This window comes from Pseudochaenichthys georgianus, chromosome 5, assembly GCF_902827115.2.
Source record: "Pseudochaenichthys georgianus chromosome 5, fPseGeo1.2, whole genome shotgun sequence".
In the NCBI taxonomy this organism is placed as follows: Eukaryota; Metazoa; Chordata; class Actinopteri; order Perciformes; family Channichthyidae; genus Pseudochaenichthys; species Pseudochaenichthys georgianus.
The window spans coordinates 41,221,901-41,248,172 of NC_047507.1; the positions used below are offsets into that span (position 1 = coordinate 41,221,901).

The 26,272-nt window shown below is 43.0% G+C and overlaps 1 protein-coding gene across 3 annotated transcripts in view; it reads right to left on the minus strand.

The window, feature by feature from the left end:
* LOC117447326 (copine-9-like) overlaps nt 1-22,408 on the minus strand; it is a 237,482-nt gene extending 215,074 nt beyond the window's left edge. For 2 of the 3 annotated variants that reach the window (XM_071203218.1, XM_034084027.2), the window contains exon 1: nt 22,181-22,408. In XM_071203218.1, coding sequence (XP_071059319.1) covers nt 22,181-22,257 — 77 coding nt within the window. In that variant the 5' untranslated portion in view covers nt 22,258-22,408. Of the gene's footprint in view, nt 1-14,815; nt 15,056-22,180 lie in introns of those variants that run through there. The other variant, XM_071203217.1, reaches the window with a different exon arrangement.
* Nucleotides 22,409-26,272: the final 3,864 nt, after the last annotated feature.

Below are 26,272 nucleotides of genomic sequence, written 5' to 3' on the forward strand. Positions count from 1 at the left end.
AAATTTAGATGATAAATACAACTTTGAAGCTTCGGCATAATTACAAGCGGAGAACGGAGTAACTTGACGTCACAGCAGGCATAACAACAGCCGGGGTTTCTCCTGAGTGTTTTCCCCGGGAAACAAACACAATACACACAAACGCAAAAATACACAAACACACACACGTATACACACACACACACACACACACGAGCTTCTCCCAGACCAGTAATCCAAACGAAAATATCTTCCCTCCGTAGTATTTTGATCATTTGCTCCACTAATCAATCAGATCGATGGATTTCAGAGATGACTCCGTAACAGTCACTGGGCACCACTTCACAGCCAATCAGAATGAGAATATGTTTCACATGTGACTTATTCAAATTGCGAGTGATTGAGTGACAGATGAAGGTTGTTTAGGAGAAAAAGTTTGAGAAGAAAAAGTTTGAGAGTGGCGCTCGGAAAAGGAAATTGTTGAGGGAAAAGGAGTTTGGAGACAAGCAGCTGTTACAAAACATGTCGAAGCTTGCAGGTTATTTTAAACCTGTAGGCCGGGATGAGGAGGAAGGACAGATGAGTTCTGTACCGAGCGGCCGCGGGGCCTCGGAGCCAAGTAGGCCGTCTGGTTCTGATAGCGATGGAGTAGCTGGAGTAGCGGGAGAGGAAAAACAGACAGGAGGGACATTATCTGTTGGAGGAGATGAGAGGACGACGAGGACTTGCTACGTGGAGGGGAGCCAACGGCAACCGGACAGATACATGAGGGAGACCCGATACGTCACTCATCTGGAGGAGAGGACCAGGCGCACGTAGAGCAGAGTGGCTATAAATGACTTTGATTTGATGTTTAAATAGGGGGCCTACAAAAACTCAGCCCCAGGGCCTGATGGCAGGTTAAGGCGGGCTTGAAAGTAGGATAGACATGTGGATATTGCCCGACTGAACAAAACGTGATCCGTCTCTTAAATGTGTCTCAACCACAGACCTTATTTCCAGCTATTTTCCAAAACCCTATGGAGAAATTGCATTGCGTTTTTTGTCGAGGGAACCAGAAGGAGTTTACTTCTTTTAGGACGCGTCACTGTGGCAGTCTATAAACCAACAACAAGCTTGAAATGTTTACCTAAAACCATCAGATGTGCATAAGGCTGTTCGTTTGAAGGGTTTTGATTGGTGATGCTTTTTTCTTTGAAGCTTAACTTCTGTTAGACACTAATCTCATTTAGCTGACAAAGGTTTCTGCTTGTAATGTGTCCTTATGCATGAGACCTTCAGGACAAGATATGAGGGAAGCTGGGCCTCCAATCAGAGCCCTCCCCTGCTGTGATTGACATTCTCCCCCTGAGGAGTCCTGGCTCCCTGTGCTCACTGACCTGCCTGCATTTCACTGTCTAACAGCAGCACGTCACTGTTCAGTATCAGACCCGGGCCCCGCTGAGCAGCAGTCACAGTGCAGAGGCCCCTTAAACCCTCGCTGCCTTCGTGTGGAACACCTAATGGGTTTCACTCAACCTTTAACCTAGTTGAACACCGGACTCCTTTATCCCCACTGAAAAATCTATAATGTGCAAAAGAGTTTTTATTTCGAAAGTTTGAATGCTTTTTGTTTCCTACTTTACTGCTTCTGTTGAGGCAAAAACACCCGCTGCATCTTTGGGTGAAATATGACAGATCCCGTCACCACCCAAGATAGACTGAATGTGTGTGGTGTTTTGCAATAGTGGGTCCGAGAATGTTCTTATAGTTGTGTAGATGTGGGCTTTGCAATTTAAGTGTCAGTTTCAACAATTGTGCTCACAATGTATGATTGTGGTGCAGGTGAATGTTGAACCTATACCATAAATGAATGTTGAATGGTAAATAAGAAATGGTCTGCATTTTATGGAGCTGTATCCAGTCTCTGTGACCCCTCAAACGCTTTTACATTTACAATTCACCATTGACACCACTCATATAGAGGTAGATGCTGCCATAAAAGATTCCACCTGCTCAAGGAGATTGTGTTAAAAGTATCTGGCCCAAGAAAACATAGACATGAGGACTGCTGGATGGAACACACGACCCTTTCGATTGAAAGACGACAGTTCTACCTCACAGCCACTCGGTTCATCTCATCAACAGTGAGCGAGAGATTGGGTTATTAGGTGCTTCGCTACCTGGAGAGCAGATGTCATGTATGTGTCTCATCATGTAGCAGTCCTGTGGCAGCGGTAATCAATGCAGACTGAAGGCTGGCTTAAACCCCTATCAGACAGAGGCAACCCCCCGCTTCCTTTCACACTGTCTGACTGCCTGTCTCACACACACTGAGATTCATCTCAAAGCTGCTCTGTAAGGTGGAGCCTTCACTTTGTCATTGGTGAGTGATCAAATCGGAGCAGTCTATCTTCACTTCCTGTCATTACTGAACTATTTAACAGCAAAATACACAGTCTGACAGCTCTGGATGGACCAATAAGCCTCTAGAGAATACATTGTCACATCCTCTGTTGCTGAGGAGAAGGCTGTCTTTAATACCGCCCGTAACCACTCCTGTAAAACATATTACAACTGTAGACAACAGCTTCCACCAAAGACTCGCTATTGTAGGAGTGTGGTGGCCTCTAGAAAGAACATTAGGGAGTATTGGACAAACCTGTGTGTGAATGGAAATAAATATCCTTGAACCCTAAACATAAAGCCGTCCAGATCACATCGTTTATCAATGTGATGAGGAAGCAAACTTATCTGAAGGCACAAAAAGTTCATATTGACAGATTCGTAAAATGTTTGCTGACATTTTATTTTATTTTATTCACACAATGGTTAAACTTGTGTAGTTCAAATTAAATATTTTTCAGTCAAAAAAAGGGTATACTCTGAAGGATAAAGATAAGGCAAAAAGTAACTGTGAATATAAGATATAGTAAATCCTGTTATAGGAAACGCTAAACACATTGAGCTGTCTGAGTGGAAAAATAACGTGTTAAAGTTTACTGCTGGCCGGCTACATCCTGTTATCTTCAAGGACGAGAACACCATGGTACGGTATGTAGGGCCCTGAGCTTCACCAGGCGCAACTGTCTTGTGAGAAAACCAGTTAAAACAGGTAATTAGAAAAAAGGGAGTATGGCCCTGGCCTGACCTTAGCTAAAACTAGGTGTTGCTGGGCAGAAAAGGCAGACTGCAGCACAGAGAGCACCAAAGGTGGGGGCTTCACAGCAAATACTATAAAGAACAAGATATATTCAGAATTCGACGCTCACTTCAACTGGGATCTTACACTGACGAGCCTGTCACGGTGGGAACTCAAGAAGGAGTCCAAAGCGCTTTGTGGTATAGTACGGATTGATATATCTTTGTTGAACTGTGTAATAAAGTGCTTATTTGAAGAAACAATTCATTGGAGTGCAAAGTCTAGTTTTTGTACAGCTAACAGAGAATAGTGTCTAGGACACAATTCCTTTCCCCTCAGAACTAAGAAAGGTCATCGGCAGATCCGGACGGCGACCCCGCTCTGGCCATATCCAAACGATCTGCGCGGAGGACGGACCTGGTCCGGTAGACTCCAACAGCTTGGTGACCCCGACGTGATGGTCTAGAGCGGGAAGTCCGGACACCGATGACTTTCTGAGAGGACACCAAAAAACATTGAGTTTACGGCTTTTACAAGAAACCATCTCACACAATCAAAAACCCGGGTCATTTAGAATCAAGGTAAGCATCTGCCTGTTACAACAAATAGATGTGTTTGAAATACCACTACATTTTAGGATTGTGTGAAAATGGCAGAAATAATTGTCTCAGCTAAAAAGTAAAGATAAAACGTAAATAAAATGGTGTGCACTGAATAGATCAACAAGGGTATAAACAAATCTGTGATGAGAAGCGGGTGGAACCCGTAATTTATGAGGATCCGCCGCGGTCCAACGAGAAGGTGTCAAACTTGTCAAACAAGTAGCCAATAGTACAGTGTAAAACTAGGGGAGACTCTAGTATCTAAAAGAAAGGTGTCAAACTTGTCAAACAAGTAGCCAATAGTACAGTGTAAAACTGGTCGCCGTATCAGTAGCTAATATATCTGTGTACAATGTTTGCTGTTTGTTGATTGTTCTGTCTGTTGGTTGTCATTGTTGATTCGTAAAGACCTTGTTTTATGTTGGTAAATGTTTTGGTATACCAATAGTTTGTTGTTAGTTGTTGAAAGAAGCCCCCCTTCTCTTGAAAAGGCTGAGAGCTCCAGCCGGAGCCGGGGTGTCAGTATTTGTCTGTGAAAGAATCTCCCCCCACTTTCGGATTCTGTAGAAGAGTACTCTTTGTTTCAATCAGAAAAAGAGCAAGCTATTCATCACAATTGTATTTTTAGGTTATGAATAAAACAAAAAGTAGTAGCCTAAGTGATAAACAGGAGGGTTTTTGAACGCTTGTCAGTCAGAAGGAATATATTAATGTTTATATAACAGGGGAAGCTCATTTGTGGTCAGCTGCCCTCTGTTCTTCAATATTCTGTGTTGTTCCACGGACATTCAAATAAATAAGAATAAGGACATTAAGAGAAACGACAAGATTTGTCCAGTGTATTAATAAATACAAGTGAACACATATTAACCTAGTCAGATAAATAGATACGAAGTCATTCTTGTTTCAAGGAAGCCCCCCTCCTCATGGAATGCCTGTTCAAGCCGGGGTGTCTGTGAGAGTACCCACACCCCCCTCCTTCTTTTTTCTCTCTCTCTTCTTAAATGCATGAAGAAAGAGCATTGAATTTAAAACAAGGAGTGAATAACATTGAAAATGAATAGATCAATGTGGGAGCTCAAGTAGTAGATATTGAAATAAATAAGAAACTATAATTTGCTGTTTTTAGCATAGTTTTTGTAGGATACAGTTACGTCACTTTGTGGTTTTATGAGGGGTTTTGAGAACTGATTGGTACCATTGCATTACATTGTGAATGTCATGGTATTTGTCATTAACTAAGGATTGTACTTGATTATATTTCAAGGAAAACAATTATATTACAGACAGTAACGTTAAGGGAAAGTAAAAAGTGGTTCACGTTAAAACAGAGCATTGGTGGCATTTTCAGTTCATTGCTTGCTTCCACGCGCCTTTTCCCCTCCTTGTCTATTTCATGACTTTATTTAATGCATTAGAACGATTGTTATCGTAACTTTCCGTGTTTATAGAATTCAAACTCACTGTAAACATTACGGAGTATATTTCCGGAACGGCCTTTCAAAATAAAAGCCACAGGCCGCTGTTCACCAGAGATGCCTTCACAATAAAACAGTAATTAGATGAACAATATATTTAACTTATATTACGTCCTTAAACATTGATTTTAATTCATTACAGCTTTCAAATACGGCGCGGATTGAATACAGTTATTTGTATTCTGTTACAACATCACCATGCTTGTAACACAACTTAGATAAACAATTTGAAAATGAATAGAATTAACCAAGTAGATAAAAGATTAGTATAGTGGTTGGAGGGTGTCTTTGTTTTGCCTATTAACTTATAACTGAAGTAATAAAGAATAGGCAGACAACTATCATCATTAGTTTGTTTTAACACTCACATGTTTCAGCATTCCTGACCTCAGCCTTTTTATTTTATTTTGCAACCCGTTGGGAGAGAGATTTAAATTGAGTTTTTCTCAGTGGCTGGATGTGATTACAACAGCATTGGATAGTTCTGCACCACCTTTTGGGTTCTCTGAATCAGTGTGTTGGTGAAGAGTTGCTCACTGCGAACAGAAGAAGTGTGCAAAGAACGCATAGGAGATATTGACATTATGCTTGTGCCTCGTTGTCAAGGCAACAGTGGTGTGAAGAGGTACTGCGGTTTTGGGGGATTTCTGCTGTACAGCCGACAACGTGTGTCTGCCAAGTGATTCCTCCCCTCATCCCAAAGCCAGGGAGAGTTTCCTTGGAGCCCACTGACCAGGGCCGGTCCTGGCTTTTTGGGGACCCTGCCACTGACTACAGCTGCATCACTGACTGTGCTCATTATGACAAGATCTTGAGACATGCTTGTCTCAGATTGTTCTGGAGGAATGATGCAATGATTTTACAGCATAGTTGTGCAAGAGTTTCCCGGTTGGTGGTGTAGAAACCTTAATGCTTAGTGTTTAGATAAGAGGCTGCTTGTTTATAGGATGGTCTGGAATACTGAAAAGATTAAAGTTTAATATTCTTGGTTAGCAAACAAGACATCTGATTATTATGTCACACATAATAATCTTGTTATAGAAACTAGCTATGGGTAAAACGTGTGGTTGTTATACCATTGTTATCATGAACAAAAGATAAATAAGGAAATAGTATCTGCTTAAAGATGAACGGATTTCATACCCTAGAGAGGATTAGTTATTGTGAATACTCCACAAGGTATCTACTAATGTATTGTAAAGAACTTGAATTGACTTGATAAATAAGTGAAGATAAGAAGATGTATTAACCATGAATTAATCAATTGGTAAATAAAAATAGCGGTAAAGAGAAAACTATTAAAGTGAAGTGAAAAATCATCCTAAAACACACTGATGAGGGAGGGGGAGGGCATGATGGAGGTATGCACTGGACTTTAAGTAGTGGGTTTGGGAGTTAGGAGTACAGAGTAGAACCCTTTTCATCATGTTTACAAATTATTCTTTTATAGTTTTTATTCAAGTGTGAATTTGGTAGTGTTATAATTTGTTACAGTATTGATCAGTTCAAAGGGAGAGTTTTAGTAACAGCTCTATAAGATCAGACAAATATTTCTTTATATAGGTCATGTTGAAGGGAAAGCTGGTGCTAAACAAAATATAGTATTTCAATTTGAGGTGCTGGTTTCACCATTGTGGCATAGTTATTACCATAGGAGGACTTTCGGATGGACATACGAAATGACTTCTGTTTTTAAATCCTTGATAAAGTAGGGAGTAATTGTTGCATGTTTGGACACCCAAGGTTCCACGCATTGTTAAAGAGGGTAACATTGTTCTTTAAGTGCACCAGAATTGAAGATAAATTAATATAATGAGTTATGAAATACATAGCAGAGCTTTACAGATCCTGATAATGTTTTGACTCAAGAAAATAATTGTAGACACTTTTCAGGGAATGTGGGAAACAACAAGGAGGGGTTGGAGATATCTTGAACATTATAGTTGTAATTGTGAATTAATAAATGATGGCACTCCATATATACAGATTTTTATAGACGGAGGATGCTGGCCTGTGCTGGAACATCAAAGTCTCTGCAGAGCACGACACATGGCCAAAAAGGACTGAGACCACCTGACCTTTGACCCTGACCGACAGGGTAACTTGGGAAGGCACTGTCAATGACTGACTCTGCGGTGTACCTGACCAAACCTGACCAAACCTGACTTTACAACCTGACAGTGTGAGTGTGAGTGAGTGTATGTCTGCACCTGATCAGTGCAACTGCATGATTTAAAACGATGACTAATCAAGCATGTTTTTGGACTAACACATTATTTTTGTGTGATAATAATGTGTGAAAAGAGAGGTTTCCTAACATTGCACAAAAGGGGAAACCGTATCTAATCTGCAGGATGATGTTTCACTCCCACAGGAGGTGGCCGTTTGCAGAATGGGAAGCTCAAACTAACACAGGAAGATTCTGTTTCTTTTAGGACTGAAAGATGGAGAGAAACACTTCATTTCACTGAAGTGTTTACTGGGGAAATAATGGATGTACATTTGGGAAAAATGTTTGGTATTGTCTTATAATCCATTATGACCTGAAGGTTTTCTTCCATACAGGTTTTTGTTTACACATGAGATAATGTGTAAAAAAGGGGGAGTGTAAACTTTACAATGTACATTTTTCATTTAGGGACTGAAAGGAACCTGCTGCTCCAACTCCATTGTTCAATCTGACCATTGATTGACAGTTTTAGAATTGACCTGCTCCATATCTGGGGATAACACACTGTTTGATGAATGTTGACATGTCTCTAATATTGATTGAGTTATAGCAGGTAACACAGATAGAGAATCAGTGGCCAAGGGGCTGCTGTGAGAGATGTAAGTCCAGAATGGAATACTGAAGAAGCTGACTGTGAGTAATGTTTCAACAGACAACATCATGTAACTAGCCTGGTAAAGAAGTAAAAGCCCTAGACTTTATTGTTTAGGTCATTATGGGGATATACATTTCATCTACATTTATAATAGAAAGACATTTGATGACAGTTTGTTGGAATTCTGTATTCATTTTTTCAGTGGGATAATATCTAAGCACTGACGGGTAGAAGCAGTATCACCAGGAAGCCATTCACTTTGTTAGTATCGTGACTTTGGTTGTTTTTGAATCCATAACATTAGTGTGTTTCTTTACCAGAAACATTAGCAGTTCAAATCATATTTTTAGATTTTTAATGGGATCTCAGGGATTTCATTTAAAAATAAATACAGATGCTTGTCAGAAATTCAGAGCTATTGAAATATGTTATTTAGTTTACCTAAAGATGTTGGGGTTCTTATTTAGTGGGCACAGTCCAAGTATTACGATTCTGAAGCTCAATTAATTTAGAAAACCTGTGCACAGACGTCTGTTGTTTTAAGACACCCCACCAACAGGCTCCAAGTTGCCACGCACTGGTGGGTTAAACAGCCGAGGGCCCCAGAGCCCGGAGCGTAGGCTTGAGGGATTTGTATCAGATTTCTCCACACAGGTTGCTGACGCCGAAAGGGGGACCCGAGACGCAGGAGGCTGACTGTCAACCCCAGGCTCTCCGGCCCCGACCGAGTGACCCAGAGGACATCCCATGCCGTCCGTCTACAAGGAAAGGGGGACAACTGGTACAGCTGGTGCCAGTGTGCGGCGGGGAAACCACCTGCTAGGACCAGGGACGACATCAGGACGGACGGGGCCCTCGCAGAGGAGGTCGACTCGGAAGGAGCCATCAGTGGACCGGAGAAGGAGGATCGTGAAGACATCTCTCCAGCATCGACCCGGAAGCCGCCATCAGCGGGCCGGAGGAGGAGGATCTGAAAGACATCTCTCTAGCAGGCAGCCCAGAAGCCGCAGTAAGCGGATCGGGGGGACAAAGACCCGGCAAGCCAGGACGGCCTAAAAGGGGCCTACGCTGTGAGTTCGCGGACGAATCCACAGCAGCCAGAGCCAAAGGACACACAGAGGAAGCTGAGGGCAGCAGGGACGCTGAATACGTCCGCCTGAAGACGATCAAACCCAAGTGGTGTGCTCCAAGGTTCTCTGAACCACTCAAGGTAACCCAGCGAACAGATCATGCAGTCAGAGTAGACGGAAAAGGAGACACGTGGTACCACTGGAGCAGGTGTGTGGAAGCACCAGCACCTACCAGGACCCTCGCTGACACCATCCAGGACCTAGGCCAACTGAACATCAGGCAAACAACCGAAGCCCCCCAACCCCCAAGTGTGGACATCGACTCCACTTCCGAGGAGGAGGAGACAACAGGAGAACCAACGGCAGCCCAGGAGATAACAGCCGGCGAGGAGGCACAACAAGGGACCGCTCCCCCAAAGTAGGCGGTACACCACACGCATCACATACACACACCACACAAGAGACACTCACCTACACTGATACACCAAAGAACTTTTACAAGAAAAACGAAGATGAAGAAGAACTCAGGACCTAACCAACACCTCTATTGCTTGGCCTTAACACTTTGTTTTTTCATCATTGTTGGAATAATCATTATCATAGTGGGTGAAAGGGGGAGGCAAATCATTGACCAAAGTAATAATCCAAATTCCCCACAAAATGAAACTACACAAGATATCAATGGCCGTGTTTGCAGCAATTTTGACCTTGTGCGGGTGCTGCTGCATCCCATGTATCCGCTCAATGGTGGACAAAATAATTAGTACCGCCATAGCACCTTCTACTCCCCTGGGCCAACAACTCGCCTTGCTATCCTTAGAAAACAACCCAGACATTGAGGAAGGCGAAGAAGAAGCAGCAGCAATGGACACTTTCCCGACAGCACCACCAGTACCACCGTATGGCAGAATGTGGGAAAGAGAGACAGAAGCCTAAAACAGCTGACATAAATGTACATAAACAATAGCGTTGTTTTGTTGCCCCAATCATTAGAATGGGGCAAAAGGGGGATTGAAGGATAAAGATAAGGCAAAAAGTAACTGTGAATATAAGATATAGTAAATCCTGTTATAGGAAACGCTAAACACATTGAGCTGTCTGAATGGAAAAATAACGTGTTAAAGTTTACTGCTGGCCGGCTACATCCTGTTATCTTCAAGGACGAGAACACCATGGTACGGTATGTGGGGCCCTGAGCTTCACCAGGCGCAACTGTCTTGTGAGAAAACCAGTTAAAACAGGTAATTAGAAAAAAGGGAGTATGGCCCTGGCCTGACCTTAGCTAAAACTGGGTGTTGCTGGGCAGAAAAGGCAGATTGCAGCATATGGCGCGTTTCCACTGCAGCCCTCGCTCGGCCTCGCTCGGCCTCGCTCGGTTTGGTTAGGCCTTATTATGCCCGGCTCACTTTAATGCTGCGTTTCCATTACAGTTTAGGAACTGGGGCAGTAACTATAGTAACACAGTGTAGGCGGAGCCGTGACGTCATCTTCAATGAGCGCCCCAAAAAACAACACAGCCGTTAGCTCTTAGCACTCAGAGCTCACAGCTCTTCATATCTGTTCAGAAACTAGACAAAAGTTAAACAAGTACAAACCACAGACTGTCTGTGTCATGGTGAATACAGTCGCTGCTTTATTTATGTCTGTATAGGCCGTTGCTGTGAGTGTGGACGGTCGGAGCATATACAACGTTAGCTTAGCCAAGCTACATTTAGAAAACATGCATTTTAAAAGGTTCTTCGCCTGCCGTGTGTCTGCAGACTTGTCAAAGCATTAATTCATGGTTTTTACTAACCGGTATCAGTATGTTGTTACTTCGGCATCATTTTGAAACGTGTATTATAATTAAATCACGGTCAAATATGTTCATCTTGTTGTAGTTGTAGCCCCCTTGCCAGCGATCCTCTCTCTAGTTTAGCATACTCAGCCCGACTCAGCCTGGTTGTTCCTGGCCCTAGAACCACGATTTAGTCGGGCCAGAAAAAAGGTGAAAAAGTAGCCCCGGGCCAAAACTAGGCCAAGTGGAAACGCAACCAAAAACGGGCCCCGCACGGCTCGGCACGCTTAAAGCGAGCTACCCGCTGCAGTGGAAACGCACCAATAGAGAGCACCAAAGGTGGGGGCTTCACAGCAAATACTATAAAGAACAAGATATATTCAGAATTCGACGCTCACTTCAACTGGGATCTCACACTGACGAGCCTGTCACGGTGGGAACTCAAGAAGGAGTCCAAAGCGCTTTGTGGTATAGTATGGATTGATATATCTTTGTTGAACTGTGTAATAAAGTGCTTATTTGAAGAAACAATCCATTGGAGTGCAAAGTCTAGTTTTGTACAGCTAACAGAGAATAGTGTCGAAGGACACAATTCCTTTCCCCTCAGAACTAAGAAAGGTCATTGGCAGATCCGGATGGCGACCCCGCTCTGGCCATATCCAAACGATCTGCGCGGAGGACGGACCTGGTCCGGTAGACTCCAACAACTCTCATGTAATAAAGCCCTTAATCCCAACACTAAGGGAAACATGTGTGCTAATGGGTTGGACTGAAGTCAGACTAAAGGTGTAACACAGAATGTATTCACAATGTATACCATATGCTTTAAATAACAGTCCAACCAAGCAAGATCCTTTTTTACCCCAGAGAACAAAAGCTGATTGGCAATCTGGAGAACATTACGAGGTTAATGAGATGCATACATGACACAATCAGGGAAGCAGCCTCCCGGTGTGTTCCGTTTCAAATGTGGAATGGGAACGTTTTTGGCCTGCAGAACATACTTCTCATCGTTAAGAGAATGTCCGTGGCGACTTGAGTCACGGGACAACCTTTGGCATCTGTATTTCTGTCTCCCATCACAATGTAATAAGTAAAACAATAAGTAGTAAATACAACCCCCAATATTAATGTGAGTTGACAAATTAAAGCATTGATCGAGAGGAGAAGCATAGTCTCTGTGTGAGAGGCCTGCTGTCACTGCTTGTTTTAATTGTGCATTGTAGATGGAGCATCATTGCAGGACCCCCACCCACAGCTCTCTGCTCCACCAGGGACCCCACCAGGGAGGAAAGGCCAGCTCAAAGAGAGGCTCCAATGTGCGTGGACAGAGAGGAAGACAGATCATTCATTATTGAAACATGTTGTGACGGATGTTACTAGGCATGTGATAAGTATAGTATATGAGATTAGATATATACAGATTATTGTCTTCTGTTTGGATAATTACAAATACTTTCTACTCAAACTTGCAACATTTCCTTCCTGGAAAGAACCAAGTGAAACTGTTTTGGTGCACATTAGCACATTAGCTAGCAACATTAGCATGGTATGATTATCCCGAAGATTCATATAAAGCATATTCTAAGTATGTGACCCCTGTGCGGTCGCTTTCAGATGGCTCGTTTTGCAAATCGAATGTCCAACTTTTACAACAACTCCCTCCATTTTGTAGCACCCGTTTTTCACACTCCTGATTTGGGGCACTTTATTATCAGATACGAGCCTGTGACGTCACTCCTTCTGAAATATGTACAGCTCCTCTTCTCACTGCTTCAGGTGAGTGTCACACACACACACACACACACACACACACACACACACACACACACACACACACACACACACACACACACACACACGACTCGCCCAAGGGGAAAGCATTTCTCCACACACACAAAAACAACTCTGCAGGAACCACTGTGTACTTATACTCATTAACATGGGACGGTATGTATCTGCTGTGGTAGAGCCACATGTGAGAATGTGTAGCAGTAAAATGAAAGAAAGCTGTGGCCCAGTCTTATTCCATCAGCATAATGTGGAAGATGCAAACAATAACAATTGTAGGAGCTTCAATGTATTTACACACTTCCTGAGTCATTCTTTTTTCATCAGTGCGACACCTCTGTGTCTTCCCTTCCACGAAGTGTGTTACAGACAGTAGGTCTGCGTGAAAGAATGAATGGTCTGCAAAGGCTACAATCCCTGTCCTCTCAATGCACCTGTCCTAGTTGTAAAGACTGCCCTCCTTTCGTCTCCTTTTCACAATGTGACTTAAAACCGCCTCACGAAGAAACACTTAAAGCAGATCTGAGGTGCAGCTGCCTGCCTGTCTTCCCTTTAATAAAGTCATTATGTGCAGGGACATGAATCCGGGCTCTCCCCTCATTCTCATTTCCCTTTCCCACTTGTGACTTATCCGTTTGACAGTGAACTCTGTGTCAGGCATCTTAACCTGAGTGGAGAAAGCAACCCAGCTCATTACCAGCTGCAGGGGCTCCGGGCTGCAGCAGCGCAGCTGATGGAACCCTTAATGGGAAAAAGAGACGGCAGAGAATAGATTGGCTGAGGGATCGAGTGTGTGGAGACAGACCCATTTCTTTTTTCTGCAGACAAATCCTCCTCGTATTGCAAAACAAGCTCGGATTTAAAAAGTTGGGAATAAGGGAGAAGTCACAGAGGCTTTTAGAAATAAAGTATTTCACCTCCAGATAACCTCCCCTGACAATACTGCAACGTTCATGCAATAACGACACAGTGTGGCTACATGAGAGAACCGTCAAATGTCACGAGACATCAGGCGCGGCCTCTCAGACAGGATGGTGCAGGAAGGTGAGCGAGGAGGGTGAGGGAGGAGGGGGCGATGAGGGAGGCAGCAGGTGTTCTGAGGAGGATCAGCACCATGCAGCATCATCTGCACACATCCCTGCTTCTGTCTGCAGAGAACTTTGTCAATCATCGACAATGTCAGAACTCTATAACGTCGTGTGTATCTCACTCACAACACAATGACTCTCAGCGACCACTTGTTGGTCCACAATGTTGCGAGTTGGAGTGTTACTGAGAAGCTATCCTTCAGGTGGGCTGACTGTGGCTGAGTGGTCTCAACATGTATCCCTGGGCTAGATACTTTAGCCCTGATTGATCCATAATGCATTGCCCACGGTGTGTGAGTGTTACTCCCTGAGCCTCTGAATGAATGTGTGTATATTAATTGTGCAAAAAAGGAATTTCAAGAATGTGAAAAACGTTTTTTCTTGTGGGGAAAAGTTTTTTGGTTGCTAGAATGTTATGCTTGTTATAACAATTCGAGACAATGTGTTTGAAAATGTGTTTTAAAAAATATTTTGGGGGCTGTTTTTGCAGTGTTTAAAATAATTTGATGGGTCGCATTTGAGCCTTTTGATCACATTTGTCCCCTGAGACAGAAGCATGCGTTGTCTTTTCAGGAAGGAGAACCAGAAGTCATGCAAAGATTGAAGCGCTCTGCCTACTTCCTCCTCACATACATATATCCTAGGCTTCAGTTCTGAAGAGGATCCTAATGTGTAACACTGACCCTCTTTGAGAGAGTTTCCCAGATGTTAGGCGGACATTCTGTCAGAAATCAAGTGAACCCATAGGCGGAGTTTGACATTTGCTCTTGGGGGGGCAAACCTTTTTTACTGACGTCAGTACGCAGTCCCAACTATTGCGTGTGGTGCTACGGATACAGTAGCAATAAAGCCAGCGCTCACCGCACTGAGTATGACTTTTCCACATACGAATGCAACTCGTCCCGTCATGCACGCCTCATGCCCGCCGTACACACACTCATATGGAAGGGGCGGTCTCTCCCCCAACAACAGTGCATTACATAACTGTAAAACGTATCATAACTGCACATCTTATACTTATTTGATAACTGCTATATCCCTTGGTTACTTGAACACGCTACAATATTATTAACCAGTGTCCTACCTTAGTGCAGAAGTAAACACCTTTTTGTACATTCCGCATATATGTCCACTATCCCCTCAGGTGACAGCTGTGCGGTTATGTCGTCCTCAATGTGAAGAACCGCAAGTGAGGAAAATCTTGTTCCTCCCATCGTTGACCGCAGCCAGTTCCGAATTCTCCTCATTGCAGAAAAACTTCTCTCAGAGGCGGCAGATCCGATAGGCAGAGTCAGTGCCAACTGGAGCATCTTGTATACATTTGGATAGCTGTCCTTTTTAACAGTCTTTCTAAGATGCTCAAGTGCGACAGGTGCGACAGCAGAGGCTTTAACAAGGTCCATCTCTGCTCCAAGAAGGATAGGGTGAATTTTGAGCGGCTGTGCGAGAGGTTCAATTCCATGCTTGTGCCAGGTCTATGGACTCAGCCATCTTTGATGGTCCCCTCCGTCTGTCCCCTCCGTCTGTTTGTTTGTTTTACCTGTCCTCCAGTGGAATGATTTAGTATTGTGGCAATAAATGTATGATCACAGTTTAGTGCCTACGTGTTGTGTACTTTTGTTTTATGTTGCGGACTGCCTCACGAGCCACTACTATTCAGTAGGGAGGCGGGTCGTAACAAATACGAAACCAAAATTAAATGATACCTCCTTTGAAAGCCTCGTTTTTAGTCTTACGCATCCGACCTGGAAAACTTTGAAGCCAATCTTATTTGTTCCAGTGTATCGTGCACCAGGTCCTTATTCAGAATTCTTATCAGAATTCTTTGAGTTTTTATCAACTTTGGTTCTTAAAACAGATAAAGTAGTTATCGTAGGTGACTTTAATATTCATGTTGACGATGATAAAAATAGCCTTACTGTTGCATTTAACTCTATATTAGATTATGTTGGTTTCTGTCAGAGTGTAAATAAACCAACCTACTGTTATAATCACACTCTCGACCTTGTTCTGATTTATGGTATTGAAATTGAGCAACTATTAGTCGAACCGCATAATCCTGCTTTTTCCGACCATTTCTTAGTAACTTTTGAAATACTGTTACTAGACTACAAAGCATTAGTCAAAAGCTCCTGCAGCAGAAACCTATCTGTTAGTGCTATAGCGAAATGTAAGGAAGAGATTCCACCAATACTTAACTCGATAGCATGTCTGCATGTAGGGGAGGAAACTTATACAAAATGTACACCACCCCAAATTGATCATGTTGTTGATAGTGCTACAGATGCGCTGCGAATAAAATTAGACTCTGTTGCTCCTTTGAAAAAGAAGAAACTAAAACAACATAGATTAGCTCCATGGCATAATGCCGAAACCCGCAAAATAAAGCAAAGGTCGAGACAACTTGAAAGGATGTGGCGTTTCACTAAACTTGAAGAATCTCGTTTAATTTGGCATATTACTCTCAATGAATATAAGAAAGCACTGCGTAAAGCCAGAGCAGCCTACTACTCTTCATTAATCGATGAGAATAAGAATAATGCAAGATTTCTTTTCAGCACTGTAGCCAGGCTGACAGAGAGCCACAGCTCGATTGAGCCTTCTATTCCCATAGCACTCAGTAGTAATGATTTTATGTGCTTTTCTAACGATAAAATTGTTACTCTTAGAAACAAAATTAATGACCTCTTGCCTTTGACCAGTATAGTGTTGTCAACAGCTCCCGGAATCGTAAGTTCTAATATTACACTAGATAGTAAACTAGAATGCTTTTCAGCCATAAACCTTGAACAATTACATTCAATGATTCTCTCTTCTAAACCATCAACGTGCATGTTAGACCCAATTCCAACTAAGCGGTTGAAGGAAGTTTTTCCATTAATTAGCACTTCTTTATTAAATATTATGAATATGTCTTTATTATCAAGCTATGTTCCACAATCATTCAAAGTAGCAGTGATAAAACCGCTTCTTAAAAAGCACAACCTCGTTCCAGAGGTTTTAGCCAACTATAGACCTATTTCTAATCTTCCGTTCCTCTCAACAATTCTTGAGAAAGCGGTCGCAAAACAGTTGTGTGATTACTTAAAAAACAATGATTTATTTGAAGATTTTCAGTCTGGCTTTAGAACACATCATAGCACAGAGACAGCTCTGGTTAAAGTCACAAATGACATTCTAATAGCCTCAGACAAGGGACTTGTCTCTATTCTTGTTTTGCTCGATCTCAGTGCTGCATTTGATACTATCGACCATGACATCCTATTGCAAAGACTAGAGCACTTAGTTGGCATACAGGGAACTGCTTTAGGCTGGTTTAGGTCCTATCTATCTGAACGCTCTCAGTTTGTGTGTGTCAACGATGAATCTTCCATGCAAACCAAAGTTAGCCATGGAGTGCCACAGGGCTCAGTGCTTGGACCTATTTCGTTCACACTATATATATGCTTCCGTTAGGCAATATTATAAGGAATCATTCTGTACATTTCCATTGTTATGCGGATGATACTCAACTATATTTATCCATCAAGCCTGATGAAACCAATCATCTAAATACTAGGGGTGTAACGATACACGTGTGTACCGAAGTATACCGAACAAATATAACGTTAAACGTAAAAAATTGAGAACGTGAACAACTTTTTGGAAGTAATCTCAGGTGCTGCGTCGCAGCATTCAGAGTAATTTGCTCACATTGGGTTCAACGCGTCATAGAGCGAGCAAGTCATTTCATTGGACGAGAGGCATACCATGAGAGCTGGTCACAGGGATGTGTTCAAATTTAGACAGTAATTTGAGGAACTGTCGAAATGGCGAACGCAGGTAAAGTTGAGCTCGAAAATCCTCCAGCATCATTGAAGTCTCCGGTTTGGGAACATTTTGGTTTCACAGTTAAGAACAAGGATGACGGACAAAGACAGGTGGACCGAACCAAAGCTGTTTGTCGGCATTGTTCAACTAAAATTGGTTACGCGGCTGGCAATACATCAAACTTGCACACTCATTTGAAAAGGCATCACCCGAACGTGAATATCACCGGTACCAAAAGAAAAAAGACTGAAGTGCAAATCCAACTCCCACTAGCATTTAAGCCTCCACCACTCGCAACAAGTTCAGACCGAGCCAAAGCTATTACAAACGCCAAATATCCTTATGTTGCCATGTTAGCAAAGCGCTACCTGGCAGTATCTGCTACCTCTGTCCCTAGCGAGAGGGTTTTCTCCACAGCAGGAGACATTGTTAGTGCCAGCAGATCTGCCCTTTCGGCAAGCAATGTGGACAAGTTCATCTTTCTTTAAGCAAACATGAAAATACAATGACAAGCAAGTCCTAATGTCAAACTGGCTGCTTAGGTACTAGTACAGTTCAGTTCAAATACAGATTATGTCAGTTCATCGAAATGCTGCACCTTAATGTTTATTTTATTATATTTTGTATTTATTTGGGTGAATACATAATTCACAGTTTAATAATAATTAAATAAACCCCAAAACATATTTTATGTTTTGTGATAATTTTTTCTGCTGTACCGAAAACGTACCGAACCGAACCGTGAACTAAAAACCGAGGTACGCACCGAACCAAAATGTTTGTGAACCGATACACCCCTAGTCAACATCGACCTCGTGGGTCCATTGCCCTCCTCTCAGGGTTTTTCCTACCTCCTCACCTTGGTGGAATGGACGACCCGTTGGCCGGAGGCAGTTCCTCTCGTGTCAACGTCGGCGGCTGACATAGCCCGGGATTTCATTGCGACGTGGGTGTGTCGGTTTGGCACCTCGTCGGACATTTCCTCTGACCGGGGTTCGCAGTTCACGTCTGAGCTCTGGAACACTGTGGCGTGTGGTCTGGGGGTTAAGCTTCAGAAGACAACCGCTTATCACCCTCAGGCTAACGGCCTTTGTGAACGTTTCCATCGCTCCATGAAGGCAGCGCTCAGAGCTGGCCTGAAGGACGGAAATTGGGTCGATAAGCTGTCTTGCGTGATGCTGGGCCAAGGAAGATCTGCAGTGTTCCACGGCTGAGATGGTCTACGGTCAGCCGTTGAGAGTTCCAGGGGATTTCCTCCCTAACACGTCGGTTCCCTGGTCGGCGTCGGCACAGCGGGTTTGCCTGCAGGACACCTCTGAGACTTTTGCTCTGATTCCCACTTCCCAACATGGTACTCAAGTTTCCCGGGTTCCCGCGGATTTTCCGCTCGGCCGAGCACGTTTTCATACGGCACGATGTGCACAGGGGTCCTCTGCGGCCTCCTTACGATGGACCTTTCCGTGTTTTGGAGCACAGGGACAAAAACCTCGTGGTCAACCTGGGTGGTAAGGCCGAGCGAGTTTCTGTGGACCGGGTGAAGGCGGCCCATTTGGATTTGGGTCAGCCGTTGGTGCTGGCACGACCTCCGCGACGGGGGCGCCCCCCGGCCTTGATCCCTGTCACTGAGTTGAGACCCGTTGTTCCGGTCTCGCCTCTTCCGGAGGCCGCACAGGCAGAGGTCGTTTTTCCGACTCCCGTGCTCAGGAGTCGTGGGGGTGGACCTGTCGTTCCACCCCGCCACGCTGACTTTGTTTATGGGTGAATTCAGGGGGGGCTTGTGTGGTGACACATTATTAGTACATCATTCACCGTGTGATTAGTGTGTGTTGCAACCCGGACCCGTTAGTGAGGGTACCGGGGTTAGAGGTCATTCATGCTAGCTTGTCATGTAGAGCAGCTCATGTACCTATCGCTTGTTGATGAATGGATAATAAAGTGTGGAAGTCCATTAGAATACACCGCCTCCGACTCCCTTTCATCGGCACTACACTGGACATTTTAATGTTCAGAGACATGACAAAGTGCAGTTTGCAGGATCTGTCCCGTTTAATAGAAAGTTGGACTGTCATGGCCCTTTATCACAAATTCAGGATATTAAAGCAGTATTGCACGGTCACAAGTGTACACATTAGACACAGTTGCAGTTTATGATCTTCTCTATCTCCAGACCTCAGTAAACTCACCACTGTTCACATTATATTCAGTGTCCTTCCAGTGGCAGCGCACATTTTTTTCATGAGTGAAATTCATAATTTGAAAAATGATTGATTCGAAAATAATATGCTACAGTACAGTACAAGTAGCCTATTTCTGGGTCTCTGTGTTTCATTCAAGCTCTGCTCTGTGTGTGTGTGTGTGTGTGTGTGTGTGTGTGTGTGTGTGTGTGTGTGTGTGTGTGTGTGTGTGTGTGTGTGTGTGTGTGTGTGTGTGTGTGTGTGTGTGTGTGTGTGTGTGTGTGTGTGTGTGTGTGTGTGTGTGTGTGTGTGTGTGTGTGTGTGTGTGTGTGTGTGTGTGTGTGTGTGTGTGTGTGTGTGGCACGAGCCACGGAGCGCGCACCGGTAGGTATCTACCGGAGATCGTTGTGGTTAGCATCTGGTGCTAGCTAGCTACACTAACGGATATATGGAGCTTTTTCAACAATAAGGTGGAGGGAGAAGTCTCTCCTGTCAGACTGAGAGTCTCAGATAACCTCAGCTCAGTGAGGTAAAGGACTCTCTCAGTGTTTCGATAGTGGGTCTCAAACGGTTTGGTCACGATTAATGTAAATAAGTATTTCCGAGGCGCACATTTATATGATCGTTATAGTTATAAAAAAATAAGAGCATAAATTAAAAACAGGTATGAAATACTATATGACAGTAAAACAAGAATAGAGTTTAAAAGGGGAGTGATTTGTAAAATATCCATAAAGAAATAGAAAATCTGTTTACAGTTCTGTTTCATATGGGTGTTGAGAGATGTATGTATGTAATTTTGCTCTTGAAGTGCACCAGATTGATGCTTTTAACTTCAATATTACAAAAAACATCTTCCCAGGGGAGCATGCCCCACCTAGTGTGAGCAGAAAGTATTACAAATAATTATTACAAAAAAATGCAAAAAAATAAAATAAAATATATTTTAAGATCATGGTTAATCCTCTGATTCGTCTGTACATTGCTGTTTTAGTATGTGTTCTTCTAATTAGTGTCTACAGTGTGTGCATTGAGCTGTTTGTTTAGAGCCATGTGGGACAAAACCCGATCCTGCCCCTCCCTCTCTCTGTCTAAGTGAACGGTGACTGTAAAAACTACACTGCGCATGCTCAGAGTATGTTCCTATTTAATGTGTGTGGCAACAAAATAATGACCATAGGGGCATAGAGCTGCCATCCCCACTATACGTCATCTCACATCATTCAGAGCTGATTGGCTGTAAGTATGTGTGCCGCGAAAAGTGTGGTGTGTGAAGAGGAGACGAGAGACACGTCCTAAAACCTGGAAGTAAGCTGCGCATGGCTTCCCTCCACAAAAAAGCAATGAGATTTCTCCATGGGATTTTAGAAAATAGCTCGAAATAAGATCTGTGGGAAACGTAGCTGTTAGATAAATGTACGTTTTGTTCAGCCGGATAATATCCACATGTCTACCCTACTTTTATCATTTTTTAATCATAAATGTAACGATTAGATTTATGATAGACTTTTGAAACTACAAGAAGATAAGGAGGACTTTTACAAAAAAGTAATAGAGATTTTAGTGCAGAAGGATAGGCAAATGGACTTCGTCTTCAAATCAAGGTAAGACCGCCATTCTATTGAAAATGGGATCTTACTAAGAGAGAACAATTCAATATTTAAATGATCAAATTACATTTTTTGGGTATCCTTTTGTTGAACTGTCTGTTTAAAATGAATCGAAGCATCAGACAAAAAAAGCTTTTCAAGATAATACTATATTTTGATTTAGGAAAAAATATAATATTTGTAAACCTGAAGAGTCAGTGCCACCAGCCATGAACCTCACTGCAGAAGCTTATAGACATCTAAGTTTGTTGTGCCCCACCACTTTTGTACATATAAAAACGCCACTGCCCACAGCACCCCCAAAAGAAAATCTCTTGCGCCGCCACTGGTCCTTCTTCACAGTGAGAACATGATCCACGCACTGTGATCTCTGAGAGTCTCTCGGGAGCTCTCCAAGACACTCAGAATAGTTGCTGCACCCCCACACACATCTACACCCACAGCACATGCAAATCCCTCCTCAGGATACAGAAGAGTTGCTCCATGCACTTTAAAGAACCAAAACGCTGATGTAAAGCGAGAGGAACAATCTGAGCTTCGTAGAAAACGCCAGGACATTACGCACAGTGTGATCATCTCAGAGATTATATTTCACATCAAGCATCCAGGATGTGGGAGTGTGAGAAGACAGATGAGTGTTTGCAGGTGTGTGTGTGTGTGTGTGTGTGTGTGTGTGTGTGTGTGTGTGTGTGTGTGTGTGTGTGTGTGTGTGTGTGTGTGTGTGTGTGTGTGTGTGTGTGTGTGTGTGTGTGTGTGTGTGTGTGTGTGTGTGTGTGTGTGTGTGTGTGTGTGTGTGTGTGTGTGTGTGTGTGTGTGTGTGTGTGTGTGTGTGTGTGTGCGTGTGAACGCTGTTACCTGCAGGAGACGGTGATCTCTATCTTGGTCGCAGGTACGGTGGAGTTGAGCGGGTCGAAGTCCCCTATTGTCGCCATGACTGAGGCTTTAATCACTTCCTCTGGATCCTCCAAGTTCTCACTTCTATCACAGCGCGAGTTCTCCTGTGGCTCTGATGGGTTTCATCCAGAGAGAGTCACTGAGACGCGGAGGGAATCTGCTCCGGCTGAAGAAGTGTTCCTGCGGACGGCTGGAGCGCAACGGAGGGAGAGAGAGAGAGAGAGAGAGAGAGAGAGAGAGAGAGAGAGAGAGAGAGAGAGAGAGAGAGAGAGAGAGAGAGAGAGAGAGAGAGAGAGAGAGAGAGATCCTCCTTTCTCTCCATCGGTGGAGGCAGAAACGCTCCAGTAGGTTCGGCTCTCTGGTGGCACATTCTCAACACAGTTCACATATCTATAACAATATCCGTCTGATTTTCAGAATTGTCCTGTTTTAGTTTTTATTGGTTGAAGAAGAGTTCACGAAGAACATTCTCCATTCCTTTTCCACCATCACTAAGATCTGAGTACAGACAGCATTGAGTTGAAGGACTCAAAAATGATTCGATTTTTCTTTCGCCCCAAATGTACAGCGCCTAAACATTCTTCAAAAGAGGTTTCCTTTTTCAAACCTGTTCGAATGTGATATTGCTAACACATCGCTAACTGTATAAGCATGTGGGTACTTTGAAGTGACGCAAATAATCTAATTCACCTACTAGAGAATCTGCTCTCAGGCTAGGTAAGAAATCATCTGTAATACATTTGTTTGGTCAAATTCACATTACAGTTACAAGTGTAGCATAAGCGTTGCTTTGCTGCATGTCTTTTGCGAGGTTGTGCTCTCACTGTACTGCTCATTATATTCATAGTGCTGTCTGGCTCTTTGCCCACTCCTGCTTTATAAGAAGATGTATACGAAATCGAAACAGTATACATAATTCTCTACATGTGTTGTTGCCACATTTGTTTGTTTGAGTGAGAACAACAACCCCTTCGTCCAACATCAATAGAAGCACTGAAGATACTACAACTAAAGCAAGCTATGTGCTAAGAAACATAGTTAACTCATGAGTTGCCATCAACCTTCTTTGCTTCACATTTGGGAGATGTCATGTAATCCATCTTTATGTACGAACCAACCCATACTGGAGACTTGTATATCAATACTGCTGTTTGCAAATAGCGCACTGACAATCAGCCTGTATACGGCTACTGCTAGGATAGGTTTCAATTACAGCCAATCATATGAATGCTGATCATGGTCTGAATGTTGCCTTTATTTAAAAATAAAAGTGCACTGTGTGGTGCAATGTCTAGACATTTATGTTAAGTGAGTTCATTTAGTTCAATCCTTTGTCTTTTGCCTTGTCTTGTGACTTCCTGTTTTATTTTGTAGTAACCTTTCCCTCTCGTTTCAGAGCCCTTCCTGCCCTTGTGTTTTCCCTCCAGCGTGATTGTCAGCCCCTCCCTTAATTGTTGCCACCTGTGTCCCCTTACCTTGTGTGTATGTATAGCCTCGTCTCCCCTTGTCCTCTGCCAGTTCGTCTCGTCTCACCAAGTCTGCCAGTCATTCTTTGACCTTGCCAAGTAGATTTTTGATAGACACGTTTTTTGATAATCCTAGTAGATGTTTTGTTTAGCGTTTTTGACCTTATAGTTTCTCAGTTTTGATCCTCCTAGTGAGCGTTTTGTGTTTTTGCTTTTTATGAAATACTTTGTTAATCCCGACCTATTTCTGTTGTCGTGCGTTAGACTGTCATTTAACAGAACTTAATGCAGTTTGAAAATCAATCATCAAAATGCTTCCAGAAAAACAAATGACCTGAAAATAAACAGCATTTCTTCAGCCTGACGGTGTCGTGTCCGCCTGAAGAACTAAAGCCATCCGACAGGCTGACCTTTGCTCTCCGGACGAGCTTCTTCCTCTGCATGACCTCTCCGTCACATCCTCCCAGTACACACAGGTGGGAGGATACTCCACTCTTAGTACTAATACTACAATGTAGGTGGGAGAATACTCCACTCTTAGTACTAATACTACAATGTAGGTGGGAGAATACTCCACTCTTAGTACTAATACTACAATGTAGAGGTGGGAGAATACTCCACTCTTGGTACTAATACTACAATGTAGGTGGGAGAATACTCCACTCTTAGTACTAATACTACAATGTAGGTGGGAGAATACTCCACTCTTGGTACTAATACTACAATGTAGGTGGGAGAATACTCCACTCTTAGTACTAATACTACAATGTAGAGGTGGGAGAATACTCCACTCTTGGTACTAATACTACAATGTAGGTGGGAGAATACTCCACTCTTAGTACTAATACTACAATGTAGAGGTGGGAGAATACTCCACTCTTGGTACTAATACTACAATGTAGGTGGGAGAATACTCCACTCTTAGTACTAATACTACAATGTAGAGGTGGGAGAATACTCCACTCTTAGTACTAATACTACAATGTAGAGGTGGGAGAATACTTCACTCTTAGTACTAATACTACAATGTAGAGGTGGGAGAATACTCCACTCTTAGTACTAATACTACAATGTAGAGGTGGGAGAATACTTCACTCTTAGTACTAATACTACAATGTAGAGGTGGGAGAATACTCCACTCTTAGTACTAATACTACAATGTAGAGGTGGGAGAATACTTCACTCTTAGTACTAATACTACAATGTAGAGGTGGGAGAATACTCCACTCTTAGTACTAATACTACAATGTAGAGGTGGGAGAATACTCCACTCTTAGTACTAATACTACAATGTAGAGGTGGGAGAATACTCCACTCTTAGTACTGATACTACAATGTAGAGGTGGGAGAATACTCCACTCTTAGTACTAATACTACAATGTAGAGGTGGGAGAATACTCCACTCTTAGTACTGATACTACAATGTAGAGGTGGGAGAATACTCCACTCTTAGTACTGATACTACAATGTAGAGGTGGGAGAATACTCCACTCTTAGTACTGATACTACAATGTAGAGGTGGGAGAATACTCCACTCTTAGTACTGATACTACAATGTAGAGGTGGGAGAATACTCCACTCTTAGTACTAATACTACAATGTAGCAATACTAAGCAAAGTAAGCCCTGCATTCGTGTTGTTTTACTGAATGACAAATACAAAAGTACAAGAATCATATACACTTACCAAATACTTAGCGAAGTACCGAAACTAAAAGTACAGATCATGCATAGTTCATCATTTAAAGGTTTTTTATGAAGATGCAGAAAGATAGAAAGTGCAAAGGGGAGAGTGCGCGAGGAGGGGAGAGTGAGCGAGGAGACGCCGCCCCCCCCACTGATCAGCTCTCACGTCTCCAGGGCCTTCAGTCCTAGCAGTGTTTGCACTGATCTGAAATCAGCCAGAATAATGCAGTGCCGTCCACATGATGCATCCTTTGTAAGTGAATAATGAATGAACCACTCGAACACTCCCGTGTTTACACCTCTGAGGCAGCGGGACAAGAGGACGGCTTCCGTGTGAGCCGACCTCTGACCTCAGAACTTCTTCTTCTTTCTCCCATTACCATATTCTTGCTTAACATGCCTTGAATTTCAGCAGAACTACCAAGTGGGAATTTGACACATGGGTTATATAACTGCTTCTCCTTTTCCAAACTGCACTCAGTTCTTATGTGTGAAGCAGCAGCACTTAGCGTCGGCTCGGCCGCACGGGGACGTCGAGTAGATCGTTCATGTCTCACCAACCATGCATGCAGATGAATATATTGGTATCTGATAAAGCAAATCTATTTCAACAAGAAAGAAATCATTAAGTCACAGAAAACTACTAATGTAAACTCAATCATGGAATTATCTAAATGTAAGGCGTTCAAAAAATAGATTGCAAAGAACATTTATTTAACTTAATTATTGCCACAAAATGTGAAAGTGGCAAAACACGAGATGCCATGGAAAACACCCGCTCTCACTCGGTGGGATTATATGGAATAATAAATATGCTCCACATGTTGCGTGTTGTTGGATGTATTGCCTGGTTATCTGAAGTCATCCTACTGACTGTTCATTGGGTCTTGTATTTTACTTTG